The following is a 12,093-nucleotide window of genomic DNA, read 5'->3' as shown; positions in this document are numbered from 1 at the left end:
AACCAGAAATGAAACTTTGGACCCTGAAGAATTTGATAAAACAATATCATTGTTGTTAGAAGAAAATAGTGATCTGGAATCCAAAGTTTTTCAATCCAAATACTTTTTGAGGCCTTAAAGGAAGAGAGTAAAGATAAGATGAAGTATTTGAATGAACTTAAATGCCTTCAGATAGAAAGTGAGAAAACCTCCTCTGATTTGAGTAAAGCATTATCAAAGTTGGGACACTTGTCGACACGTAATGTCAAAAAGCTTCAAAAGGATAAAGTGATTGAGACAAATGAGAAGCTGTATGAAAAAAATGAAATGATAAGTTCCCTTCAGTCTTCTATTGCAGAAAGCACTTCTGAAAATGAAAAATACATTCAAAAATTGAATACAAAACTAGATAAGGCCCTAGTCAAATCTACCAAATATAGGAGGAGGGGCTATGATTTGAAAAAAAAGGTAGTAAATTTTGAAAAAAAATTGGTGAAACCAATGAAAATGGCTTTCAATCCCATACTAAAAATCTCAAAGCTGAAATTAAAATTTTGAAAGATCATGTAAAAATTTTAGAAAATGAAAAACTTACTGCAGAGGAAGAGCTGGAAGATTTGATGAAAAATAATGAAATAAAAGTTTTTCATAAAGGGCGTTACAATGCTGACATCTGCGCTGTTTATGAAGACCTCCTATGCATGGGTGTGGGTACATCCAAAGTAAAGGAGGTTATTAGAACAGTACTTAAAAATATTGCCAAGCGCGATGCTCCTGTACTACCGGGGGAGACTTTTGCTAAGGGAATGCTTCTTGAGGCCAGGAATCTTGCACAACAACGTTTAGTTCATGCTTTATTTGGGGAAAAAATTTCTGAAAGTGATTCTGCAACAAACTTTTCTGATCTAATTACCCTGCATAGTGATGGCACTTCAGAAAAAGGTCGCTCATATTTATCATACGACATTACAACTAAAACTGGTGAAACTCTCAATGCTGGCCTTAGAGAGACGAGCTCAGGCGATGCTGAAATGCAATTAAAAGTCTTACAAAATATCATTGATGATTTATCTAAAAAGTCCTCGGACAAATCTTTCAGCAACAAAGTCTTTGACTCAATAAAATATCTCATGAGTGACCGCTGCAGCACTCAAAAAAAATTTAATCACATCTTCAAGGAATATAGAGCCTCTGTTTTACCACAAATTATAGAAGGATGGGAAAATCTATCAGATAAAGAAAAGTCAAAGTTGAAGAATATAAATGAATTCTTTTGCGGACTCCATTATCTTGTCGGACTAGCAGATCAAGCTGAGGCCACTTTGAAAGTTAGGGAGGGTTTACTTTATGATAAAGACAAAAAGAATAGGGTCCCTTGCTCATGGTGGATATTCAAATTGAGAATCAGGTTGCACCCGCACTATTAGGACAGTGTGCAAATCTGTCCAAGAAAGGGGTTGTGATAAAAGTGGTTGCATGGTACAGTTTTCTACCTTTTTACTAAGCGAGCATAATATGAATGAAATTCCACTTTACCCATTTTTAGGGAATAGATTTAATATATTGTTCCTAAATGGTGCTGGGGTTTTCTATCTACATTCGTTGCTAGAAGCTTTTTTCGACGATTTTTATAATGAGAATAAGCTCTTAACTGCTGTTTATTATGACTTGAAAGTTCTTGCATACAAGGTGGGCTGTAGAGCTCTTGGTCTAATACACAAAAAGGTAACAGGCCCCTTTTGGAGACAGATGGCGGAATCAAAAACTGCCTTGAAAATGTCAAAGAACTATCAAATAATGCTTAAGAAATTCGAAAAGTGGAGTGTTGATTCATCTGAATTCCTATTCTGTTCTGATTTTCTTTTTCCAAATCACGTCATTTTCGAATCTTTGACTTCTCAATTTGAACACGATGAGGCCATGACAAAACCTTTGCTTGAAATGATATTTGCCAGTTTCACTGTGGTCTCGAAAAGGATGTTAGAATACCATTTAGTCGGATGTAAGTATGATAATCCTTCAGAGGAAGGTTGCAAAGAAGCTGCAGCTGTGCCAACATCAAATGCTTTGAATGAAAGAACATTTGGTATGCTTGATTGGCTTAAGCTTGCTAAACCTAAAGCGCTAGACATGGTTTATGAAGGGATCATCATGTTCAATTTAAATAAAACAAAAGCCTGGATGGATGGTCTGTCTAAATCTGATCTTGAAGTAGTTATGGAAAGAGCTAGAACAAGTGTAAAAGAACAAAAAAAGCTCTACTTTCAGAGAAAGCAACAGATTCACAATGAAAAAGTAGAAAAATCTAAACAAGCACCACTTGAAAAACAAAGAAAAGCTGAAAACTTAGCATCATTAAAGGAGCAATTGACTATTCAAATTCAAGAGAAATGTAATGGATTGTGGACTGACAAAAAAACCATTGAAGAGGAGCTAAGTAAACTTGAAACTGTTAAGAGCAAAAGAGAAGCATTAAAGGTCCAATTAGACTTTCGCAAAACTGTTCTCCAAATGAATACAATATGTGATAAATCTCTTTTCTTTCTTACATCACAAGGAAAAAACAAAAGCATAGAGGAACTTACAAATAACCTTTTGAAAATTATTGAAGAAAAGGAAGTCGAAAATACTGAAGAAGAACCCGAATCTGTTAATCTTCACTTTTCAGAGCCAGTAATTTTGTCTAATGAAATTGTCAAACAAAGAAAAGAAGAGATACTTGTAAATGGGGAAAAAAATAAAAAACAGGGAAAGCAAAAAGCAAGTGCCAAAATTCAACCCAAAAGTAAAAAAAGAGTTGCAACAAATCATAAAAAGAACGTCTCTAAGAAGCAAAAAGTTGCTAAAAGTTCTGAATCGCAATCACCAATAATTTCCGTTGCTTCTGATTTGATTGGAAAACTTGTTAGTCATAACACTGAAAGAGATGGAGAACTTGGGTGGCATAAGGGTGTCAAAAACCCAAAATTTCTCAGTCAATATCATCATTCTGACTCAGAAGGAAATGATACATGTACTGCTAACCTCCATGAAGATTTTTTAAGTGGTGACTTGACTCTCATAAATATTGTTACATCAGATTTAATCGATTCCAAAATAGAAGTCCTCTATGAGGAAGACAGCATTGATAAATGGTGGGAAGGTGAAGTCGCAGATGTCGATCAGGAAAGTAAAGACCCTGAAAACCCTGATTTCTATGTCTATTTCGAGTTGAACGAGGGGAGTGAAGATGAAATCACAGAGAAAGAATATTTTCTTGAGCCTTTGATAGAATTACATTTGAATGGGCGTGTAAGGTTTCTAGAATGTGTAGTAGGGTTAGAAGAATGAATTTTCAATTGGGGTTGTCACACCCATAATCATTTTATTTACTGGAATAGTTAAAGCTAATAAATTATTTTATATTCTAAATAGATCCTCTCTTATCTGACATACTTACAAGGAGATAGTCACATTGTCAATGATTCAAAATGTACCTTAAACTTGACAAGTCACCTGTGATAAATGAAATAATTATTGCAGAAAAGGCTTCTCAAATGGAAAGCCTGCAATTGTATACATCTGAGTGAGATTTGCATGATTAAAAGGTACTCCCCCAAAATGTTGATTTCTCCAACGTTTGAATGATATAAAGAGAGATTTGTTTTAAAATTCCAAACTTATTGTTGATTATGTGTGAAACCCTTTAAGTTCTAAACTCATTGAATCCTTACTGATCAAAACCAAAACTATAGGACCATCAATATCAGCTGGTGTGGTGGACTTGAGGTCGCGTGGAGGGGCGACTCTCGCACTCATTCAATACCTAAAAAAGGTTCTTTACTGAATTATGCGATACCTTACATGCAAAATTTTCTGAGGGACAGCTTTCACCTATAGTTACTGTTACACTGTTGTCAATAAAAAACTGTTGTCACTTTAATGATTAATCAATGATCTGTTCAAAGGAGACAAAAAAGACTCACTTTTTGACAATATACATTATTTTGAATACAACACAAGCTAACAAGCTTTCATATTCATAAATCATCTATATTCTGAAATCTCTGAGTCCTTTAATCCATTGTGTTCCATGATACAGGACCATCAACTTAAAAAAGGAGTGATGGACTAGAGGGCTGCGAGGTGGGGCAGTTCCTCAAACTTGCCATTTAACTATCCAATTGAAAAATGACTCTTTTTTTAGGCCTAGCCATGGTAGTTACAACAATTCTTTAAATCATACCTTCTGTATTTTTCAGCTTTAACTAAAAGAAAACCATCTAGAAAAGATGTCCTCGACAGAGTCACTCTCGCCGGCATCTACCGTGGCAAACGTAGGTATCAAAGGGTTATTTATGTAGTTATATTCACTCAGATAAAACCATTACAATGTTATTAGTAGTAGCAGCTTTTACAGTATTATTGATTATACAGTTTAGTTTCATTCAGGGTATTGAGGATGAAGGAGTCACAGCTGAATTTGTAGAGTATCAAGGTGAGAACCAAGATGAGCCATTACCTGAAGTAATTGTTGAAGATACGCCATTCCTTGAAGCAGATGAATATGTGCCAGTGGTTGATATAATTTATGAAGATATACCAGTGCATGATGATCAACCACAACAGAGGAAGTGGGCGAGGGCGAGGTGGATGTGTCCGTCACCCCCACCCCTACAACAATCAACCAAATTTGGACATCCTTAATTTGGTTGTTGGCTTGCTCAACAACCAATTGGGGACGATAAATAATTTCTTTTTTATAATCTTTTATAAATTGTTCTTTAAATCTAAAAGAATATTACAAACAACCATAAATAAACATTGTTTCTTTTCATGCTTCTGTAAGATAAAGAAATTAAACAAGCAGTTGAATCAAAGCTAAATTTTCTTAATTCTTGAGTGGTTATCTTTTTCGAACAGAAGTATCTAAAATTATTTGTTCTGACCCTTTGTTTTTCTAAGAATGGAAAGTGATTTGTCTTTCTGTATACTCTGAGATGTTTTTATATTTTTCGAACAGAAATATCTAAAACTATTCATTCTAATCCTTTTCTTTCGCAATGTACAACATATGTATTATACACATTTTATTTTGCTTTTAGAAAACAAACTATATAAAAAACAGTAACTGAAATTGGTAGATTTGTTTGGATACATATTCAAATCCTGGAATGTAATTTGGTTATTTTTGTTGACTTTGTAACTGGTATCGATGACAACGAATGGTATGCATTTATTGTAAAACAATTTTATTTATGAATTTGTACAACCTTTGCTTGCCATGATAAGATGTCTTTCACTGTAGTGTAGCATTCCTGAAAATTTGAGCGAAAAACGGTCACGGGAACAAGAGTTACAGTTTTTTTCTTTTTTCTCGCATAAATTATCTCTCAGAATGCCGTTTGGCATAAATTAAAGATGAATTTGTACATGAAAAATGTTTTTGTGAGATGTCTTTCAGTTATGTGAAGCATCCCTGAAAATTTGAGCGAAAAACGGTCACCAGGACAGGAGTTACAGTTTTTTCCTTATTTCTCGCATAAATTATCTCTCAGAATGTCGTTTTGCATAAATTAAAGATGAATTTGTACATGAAAATGTTTATGTGAAATGTCTTTCAGTTATGTGAAGCATCTCTGGAAATTGAGTGAAAAACGGTGACCAGAACTGGAATTACAGCTTTTTCTTTTTGTCTTGCATAAATTATCTCCCAGAATATCGTTTCGCATAAATTAAGGATGGATTTATATATAAAAATGTTTTTGTGCGATGTCTTTCAGTTATGTGAAGCATCTCTGAAAATTTGAGTGAAAAACGGTTACCAGAACTGGAATTACGGCCTTTTCTTTTTGTCTTGCATAAATTATCTCCCAGAATGTCGTTTTGCATAAATTAAGTATGAATTTATATATGAAAACGTTTTTGTAAGATGTCTTTCAGTTATGTGAAGCATTTCTGAAAATTTGAGCGAAAAAAGGTTAGCAGAACTGGAATTACAGCCTTTTCTTTTTCTTGCATAAATTATCTCTCAAAATGTCGTTTTGCATAAATTAAGGATGAATTTATATATGAAAATGGGTTTGTCAGATGTCTTTCAGTTATGTGAAGCATCTCTGAAAGTTTGAGCGAAAAACGGTCATCTGAACTTGAGTTATAGCCATTTTTCTGATTTTTGGCATCAATTTTTTGCATAATTTAACTAATTATTTCTTAATTTATGCATTTTAAATATTTCTTAATTGGTATTGATTTCAATGGAATAAAACTGGATGAAATTGCTGAGGAGCTCCTGAAAATTTCAAGTCAAAAGCTTTATTGGATGGAAAGTTATAATCATTTTTGTCTTAGAATTCAATTCGTTAAAAGCAGTTTTTTGCATCTTTTGGTGCCGTTCTGGATTTGAGGTCTTGCTTGAAAAAGGTTGTGGATTTATTTCCAAATTGTACCAAAAAAGGCATATTTTAAGCAACTTTGAACGAGCATATCTCGAGAACCGCTTGAGCTATGAAGTTGGGTGACCCCTCATTTTTTTTTCTAACGAGAAGGGCTTTCAGAAAAACTTGGTCTCATTTGGCCAGAACCAATTTAAAATTTTCACTGTCCCCCCTACCACAATCACAATTGACAGAACATATTGTACAACAATTATGCTTGGGTTCAAACGGCGGAATAATATCACCATTTTCATTGAATTGGGTGTATAATTCTGTTCTCAGACATGACTTACAGGAAATGTAAGTTTTGAGTTTTTGTGTAATATTTCTTTTTGCATTAGAATACAAATACATAACAGCGTAACATTGATCATTGGTGTTTCTACCAGCCCTCCCAATCTGTTGGCAATAATCTACAACGTCATATGATGGCCCATAATGAATAACATTACAAACATTTTTCACATTCACTCCGCATTCAAGGGCACTGGTACAAATGATGATTCTCATTATAGAGTTATCAATTCGAAGTGATTGCAATACCTTCTCCTTACACGAATCAGGGGTGTAAGCATGAAACATTGCCACAATACTTTCTGGGTTTTCATAATGTTCAACAAAGAATGATAACAGCACACTATACAGGCGACCACACATCTCCATAGATCTACAGTATATTAATACTTTAAAATTACTTTCAAGCCCAATCAGCCATTTTAAAGAGGAATAATTGTCCTTTTCTTTTATGTTTATGATGTTCAATTTAATGTTTGACCTGTCACTACAGGCAGCAATGACTTTGACATTTTTGGAGAGTTCTACACTGTTCATGATGAGCTCTGTCAGGTCAGCATTGACAGTTGCGCTTGTGGCTAAGACTGGCAAGTTTGATCTGCAGATTGATCGTAACTCTGATATACGAGCAATGGATTCATGAAATGCAGCTTCTGTTTTCGATGCTTCTCCCATGAAAAATATGAAATATAATTTTATTTCAATGAGTTTATTGTGTTCATTGTTTAGTAGTAGCTGCATCCAAAAATTAATATCTGCAGTACTTCTTTTGATTATCCTACAGTAAATCTGATAAATGTACAATGAAACCCTCCTGTCTACGTCTAGGTAGATTTCCCTGAGAAGTTTTTGGACTGGTAAAAAAGTAAAACCAGCCAAGAAGAGAGAGTCGGTCTTGTCTAACTGCAATGTAATGTAAAAACAAAACACAAAGCGACATTGTAATCTTAAAATAGCATATAGCACATACCAGGAAACTTTGTGAAAGCTGATTTGTGAAATTTTTGAGCTGTACTGTTTTTAAGCCACGTCTCGTCTGGAGTACCAAAAATCATGCTGAAGCCCTTCATGTCTTCTTGGACAGCACAAGCTTTTAAACCAAGTGGTGAGCTGTTAGCCTCATGAATCTGGTCCTTGATCAATGCAATCAGGGGTGAAACCACAATCACCAAAGGGGAAGGTGCCAAGCCTAGGTTTTTAGCCAGAACAGGAAGCATTTGATAAATCAAACTCTTTCCAAATGATGTTGGTAATACACACAAAGTGTCTTTACCACGTACAATATTAGCAACATCATCGAATTGCTTTTCCTTAATGGTAAAAGGAAAGACTTCCATTATCTTCTCGACATGATTTCTGATGATTTTCTTCTTTAAGTTTTCCATAATTCCTTCACTGCTAAATTTGCTACTAACTTTGAGAACAACACGGCCATTTCTTTTTTTAATAAACAACCACGGATATTGCGCAAATTTGAATTATTTTCAAAAGTTGACGCATGCGTCGACATAAAACTGTCGAGGGGTTCCCTCTGACGTCCTATCGCAGCGCCATCATTCAAATCAGAAAGCGAAGATAGTATACGGCAGATTTTCTGACTATAATTGTTTGTACTTACATGTTTATCTTTTACTTTTACTTTTCACTACGTTTTACGAAAAACGGTTCATATTTTGCAAAACCTTCTTTTCTATTTTCTATTTTCATTTGGGAAATAGCAAAAAACACGTTTGAGTTTCTAGTATTTCCCACTTGTGTGAAAGTTTGCAAATTCACACGCGTGGGAAATAGCAATTTCACAATTTGTGATTACCTTAAAGGAAGAAATTTTGGCGGGAATTTAATTTAGCGGATGACCAAAAAAGTTTTTTCAGGGGGAATTTAATTTGGCGGATGGACGAAAAAACTAAATTTGGCGGGAATTTAATTTGGCGGTCGCTTAAAAATTTAACCTTAAGATGGCGTCAAAACAGCAAAAAAATAGCAAAAACACTTTAAAAGAGATCATATTTTTTCAAAATGTTTAATTTGGCGGGAATTTAATTTGGCGGATGGCGGAAAAAAGAAATTTTGGCGGGAACTTAATTTGGCGGATTTCAGTCAAATCCGCCAAAATTTCTTCCTTTAAGGTATTGAATTTCACACGCGTGTGATTTGATGATTTTTTCCTGTGTCACTCGTGCGGCCACTCGGATACGGCACGCCGAACCGGGCTTTAGGCCAACTTTTCGATAATGCGTCTTTCTTTCCTAATCTCTTCTAGATTGTGCTCGATCAAAACTTTTTTCTCTTTTGGTGAGATGACGGGTGACTTAAGAAGCAGGGCATGCTTACTCATGTTCACACCTGATGCTAGATATTGGTGTTCATCTTTGTGATGAACGGCTTTGAAAGCTTAATATTTATGAGCTAATCGTTCTTAGGTTTTTATTCACTGTTTTTATCTTATCTTATCCGACGGGGCAGAAAATCTTTCAATTTCGACCCTCTAGATTGGCTAAAACAGACACCTTTTTATGCCCAATGTACCATGAACCAGAGATAGAGAATTAAAATTCATTTCATTTAAACACAAAATGAAGCTGGTAAAACTAAGATAGTTCTTTGGGTCAAAGTGTTTTAAGAACCAAAAAAAGAGTGGCCTCTAAAATATGGAAAAATGAAAGAAAGAGAAAGGAGGTGTAAAACAATGGCAATTCATTATATCAATGACAAAAATCATAACTATCATTAATTTTTGGACCTACCCCGGTGGGGTGGAGGTCCTATAAATTAACCCGTGTTCGTTAGTTAGTTCGTTCGTTCGTTAGTTACCAACTTTTCTCGAGATTGGCTCATTCAATTTTTCTGATTTTTTGCACAAAGGTGCATTACTATAAACCCTCGAATGTGACGGAGCCCGATTTTCGAAAAAAAAATTTTTCCGGCCGGTAGAACCGGAAATATCCCGAAAAAAGCGGTTTTTTGAGATTTTCTCGAGATTTTATCATTAGTTTTTTGCACATAGATGCACATTAGTACTGCCGAAAAGGTGTCGAAAACCGTTTGCCGAAAAAAATTTTTTCCGGTCTGTAGAACCGGAAATGTGCCGGAAATCGTCGTTTTTTTCACATTTCCGTCACGTTTTTTCAAAACTTATTAATTGTTCTTTACAGAAAAATGTTCTTTATGAGATGCCCAAAACTTACATCGTTTGATTTCCAAAAAATCATCCTTTGAATCCGGGAACTCCTTAAAAAATCGCCGGAACAGCCGAAAACCGGCGTAAAAACGGTTTTCCTTCATTTTTTCAACTTATACTCCACAGATTTTCATGATTTTTGCACAATGATGTAAAATGGCAATGCCCAAAATGTGACAGAGCCCAATTTTCGAAAAAGAAATTTTTCCGGCCGCTAGAACCGGAAATGTCCCGAAAAAAGCGGTTTTTTGAGATTTTCTGGAGATTTTCTCATTAGTTTTTTGCGATTTTTTGCACATAGATGCACATTAGTACTGCCGCAAAGGTGTCGAAAACTGTTTGTCGAAAAAAATTTTTTTCCGGTCTGTAGAACCGGAAATGTGCCGGAAATCGTCGTTTTTTTTACATTTCTGTCACATTTTTTCAACTTATTTAATTGTTTCTTTTACAGAAAAATGTTCTTTATGATGATGCCCAAAACTTAGCATTGTTTGATTTCCAAAAAAATCATCCTTTGAATCCGGAACTCCTTAGAAATTGCCGGAACAGGCGAAAACCGGCGTAAAACGGTTTCCTTCATTTTTTCAACTTATACTCAACAGATTTTCATGATTTTTCGCACAATGATGTAAAATGGCAATGCCCAAAATTATACATTACTCCCATTAAATTCTAATTATTCGTTTTATAAATAAGTAGGTCCATTAAAGTATTACTTGTTTTAAGAACTTTTTGAACTTTACACAAAAAATTATAAATTATACAAAAATCTATATAATTTTGATTCTTATTATGTCAAATTTATTGCTGCCAAAAGGTGACTTAAATAATTTCAAGCAGATTGATAATAATAGCCTTTTGCCATTCCAAATGAAAATTTAGAGAAAACGCGCAAAACTATTTTATTCAGACTCCTCAAGAAAAAAATATTCCATTAGAAAATTGATTAATGTGATGCATTAAAGTATCCAAAACTAGAATTTGTACTGAAAATCTCTCTGAAATCTCTATAGTTGGTTCATCTTGAAATTGTAGTCTAGCCCCATTCTGGTGTCTCGTTTGGAACTGTTTGCCAAATCAAGCAGGGAATCCTGTACCAGGGGTAAAAAGCCCCCAATCCGAATTGAAAACAAACCATAGGTCATCAGTGTATATATAGCATAGCTAGGCTACCATCTTGTATACGATTTATTATATCATAGTATGTTAAACCAGGGAAGAAGAACATTAGTACTTAACATTATCATCGAGTGGATGTCTCTGAATATCATCCTATACAATCAGAAACTCATTTATTCATTATGTACATAATCAGTTAGGAACATTTGGCGAGTTCCTGTACGCGGCCGCAATCAAAAAAATCATAACATCACTCATTAAAAAATGGCGTTCGTGTCTTTTCGCATTTTTTTTAGCCTAGACGATGTAGCAAACATAGTAAGTATAAGCACACTGTGCTTTTGATTGGCCGAGATTTTTTTTGTGTCGGAAAAACTTTTTCAAACTTTCAGCAATGATTGACCAAACTGTTACAATGAAAATTATCCAGCGCATTTTTTATCTTCTTACCTTCTTCATTTTCAATGAAGCACTCAAAGTTTACTGAAGGTAAGCACATAAGATATTCTTATAATTAATGATATTCATTGAAACACGCTTCGTTGTGCGCTGCGGTGGAGTGCATGATGTAACTCGCGCGACAATTAACTCGGCTTCTGTTGGAAGATCATATTGGGCGTTTTGGCGTTGCCACCCTCAAAGCAGCGGGCGCCTTTGTCTTTCCGCAACTCTTTCCACCATTTTAGATGGCCTTAACAATAGATCCAAAAGGGCGCCATAATCTTGGAAGATAATTTGTTTTGGTCTCCGGCTTTGGGATGGTTTTTCAAATATTTCAGCATACTGGACTACAAAAGGGAAGGATGATAGTTTCTTTACTAGTACTTCACTGTCTGAGTGTGTGTCCTTTCTGATAAAAAATTGCTTTTTCAAAGTTGGCAATTTTATTCTTAAACAGTGCATTGGAATTCCCATGGGAATAGATACTGCTCCTTTTTGGGCAAATCTGTTTTTGTACCATTTTGAATCTGAGTATGTCAAAGGTCTCATTTCTGCTAGTTCGCCTAGTGCCTATAACTTCCACTCTGTAGGTAGATTTATTGATGATTTGCGTGCCTTAAATGACAGAGATGAGTTTCATAATTGCTACAAACAGATGTACCC

At 34.8% G+C, this 12,093-nt stretch overlaps 2 protein-coding genes across 2 annotated transcripts; one reads left to right on the top strand and one right to left on the bottom strand.

The window, feature by feature from the left end:
* Positions 1-1,956: 1,956 nt before the first annotated feature.
* Positions 1,957-3,309, top strand: LOC136805411 (uncharacterized). Its single transcript, XM_067061997.1, has one exon. It carries the CDS (start codon positions 1,957-1,959, stop codon positions 3,307-3,309), a length of 1,353 nt encoding a protein of 450 aa, XP_066918098.1.
* Positions 3,310-6,862: 3,553 nt separating this feature from the next.
* On the bottom strand, positions 6,863-8,074 carry LOC136805403 (probable ATP-dependent DNA helicase RecS). Its single transcript, XM_067061985.1, has 3 exons — positions 7,660-8,074; positions 7,181-7,354; positions 6,863-6,882 (listed from the first exon to the last, which is right to left on the bottom strand). The coding sequence occupies exons 1-3, from the start codon at positions 8,072-8,074 to the stop codon at positions 6,863-6,865; spliced, it is 609 nt and encodes a 202-aa protein (XP_066918086.1).
* Between the last annotated feature and the right edge of the window lie 4,019 nt (positions 8,075-12,093).

Source organism: Clytia hemisphaerica, unplaced genomic scaffold (assembly GCF_902728285.1).
Source record: "Clytia hemisphaerica strain Z4C2 unplaced genomic scaffold, Clytia hemisphaerica genome assembly, whole genome shotgun sequence".
In the NCBI taxonomy this organism is placed as follows: domain Eukaryota; kingdom Metazoa; phylum Cnidaria; class Hydrozoa; order Leptothecata; family Clytiidae; genus Clytia; species Clytia hemisphaerica.
This window is presented reverse-complemented; position numbering and strand designations above follow the sequence as displayed.